The sequence below is a fragment of the Fulmarus glacialis genome, unplaced genomic scaffold, assembly GCF_000690835.1.
Source record: "Fulmarus glacialis isolate BGI_N327 unplaced genomic scaffold, ASM69083v1 scaffold9574, whole genome shotgun sequence".
Lineage (NCBI taxonomy): Eukaryota > Metazoa > Chordata > Aves > Procellariiformes > Procellariidae > Fulmarus > Fulmarus glacialis.
In genome coordinates this window covers 1-1,704 of record NW_009208670.1, presented here as the reverse complement: position 1 = coordinate 1,704, position 1,704 = coordinate 1, and the positions used below count along the sequence as shown (strand labels likewise).

At 40.4% G+C, this 1,704-nt stretch overlaps 1 protein-coding gene across 1 annotated transcript in view; it reads right to left on the bottom strand.

The window, feature by feature from the left end:
• SLC6A5 (solute carrier family 6 (neurotransmitter transporter), member 5) overlaps positions 1–1,425 on the bottom strand; it is a gene marked incomplete at both ends in the record, with an annotated part of 21,449 nt that extends 20,024 nt beyond the window's left edge. The window contains 2 exons of the mRNA XM_009576567.1: positions 727–859; positions 1,284–1,425. Of these exons, the coding sequence (XP_009574862.1) occupies positions 727–859; positions 1,284–1,425 (275 nt within the window). The remainder of the gene's footprint in view (positions 1–726; positions 860–1,283) is intronic.
• Between the last annotated feature and the right edge of the window lie 279 nt (positions 1,426–1,704).

The window sequence follows — 1,704 nt, the reverse complement described above, 5'->3', positions numbered from 1 at the left end:
GTTTCACAAAAAAAACCCACCCAAAGCAGTGCTGCTGCTGAAGAAAAAGCTGCATTTCTCTGCTCAGACGGCTGCCTGGCCAATTCGTATGCTTGTATTTCCATGCCAATGAGAGGACGTGCTCCCTCTTGGCACAGTTGCTAGTTAGGAGGCATGGCAGAAAGCTGCAGATTTGAGGGGCAAGGGGGAGAACGACATGTGAGGTGTCAGAAGGACGGAGCAAGGAGCTAGGTTACTGCAAAGAGGAGTTTTAGAAAGATGGCACACAAATATTTGGGAAAAGAGGATACACGCTGTCACCGCTCACACTCACCATAGGCCAGTTTAAGTTTGGTTCTGATTTTAAAATATGTTACTTAACATCTTAATTTACATCACAATTTCCCTGGTTACAGTGAAACATCAGACGACTGCAGAATTTTAATGAACACCACACAGAATAGGGAAGGCTGCTGAAGGCACCTCTTTCACCATCCAACTACTGAGCGCAGCTCAAGGGCTCATTTTAAACTTAGAGAAGATTAGGGAACAAATGCTGAACCAAGATTATCTTTTTTTATGTTTTGGCTAGACAGGAAAACACAGACAGGAAAAGGGCATTTCATTAATACTTAGCCATTTACTGCAAATAATTTTCAGTAATTCACTGCCTTAAACAAGAGTGTGATTCCCCTACAGCAGCACGCTGCTTTCTTGCAAGTGTACAATCACAAATATTTTCCTTACTTTTCCTGATGACTTGATTCCTTTAGCAAGGGAGGCATATACAATCACCCAAGCCAGGAAAAGAGATAGTGCCAAGGGCCATCTAATCTCACCAGGATATTCAATCCCTGCTGAAATCTTCAATACAAAGTACCTAAGAATAAAAAAGAAATTTAAAAAAAAAATTAAAAAGGAAAAAAATTAATGACAGCAACTGCAGGCAGTAATTCAGTGCAAATTCCTGCAGCATTTTGTTTTGCTTCAGCGTTCTGAGCGGTTTCTCTAGAAGGTTCCAGTGATTCTCACCATGTATTATTTTATTTATCTGCATTGCAGTAGTAGATAAAAATGCCAGGCATGGGCCAACCCCCCAGCTGTGCTAAGCACCACAGGAACAGAGCAGAAATAATCCAGTGTTTGAAATTTAGTTTTCATCATTCCTACGCATAAAAAAAATGGGTATCATTTGCTGTCCTTAACTATTATATTTCTAGTCTTCCAAACAGTGATTTGTTGTCTGTTACAGCGGATTTTAGAGGAAGAGTAACATAACATCTCTAAACAAAGAAAGATCTTACTTGAAGTATTCTTCACTTCCACTGACAAACGTTTTGTTTCCTTCACTGGTGAAGTTAACCATAGTCAAGTTTGGATAGGCACTCATACAGAAAGTAGAGTTCTTGATTTGTATTTTTGGGTGGTCACTAATAATGCAGGAATCTAGGAAGAAAAGAAAACAAAGAGAAAAATAACTTGTCTGTAGATTTTTTTTTTTTCCAGGTCGGGTGTAAAATGACAATAAAAAGCACTAGGTCGCACACATTACTTGAACTTTTGTTCTGTGTTAGATTTCTGGCACACCTTGCTTACAGAAGCTGGAAGGGTCTGAGAGAACTAGGTCTTCAAATACCTCATGATTTTCTCCCTTTACCCCAAAAGCCGTAAAAAGACCCTGAGGAAGTGACGGAACTTCTGCCCGCCCCCCGGGGAGCGCTCACC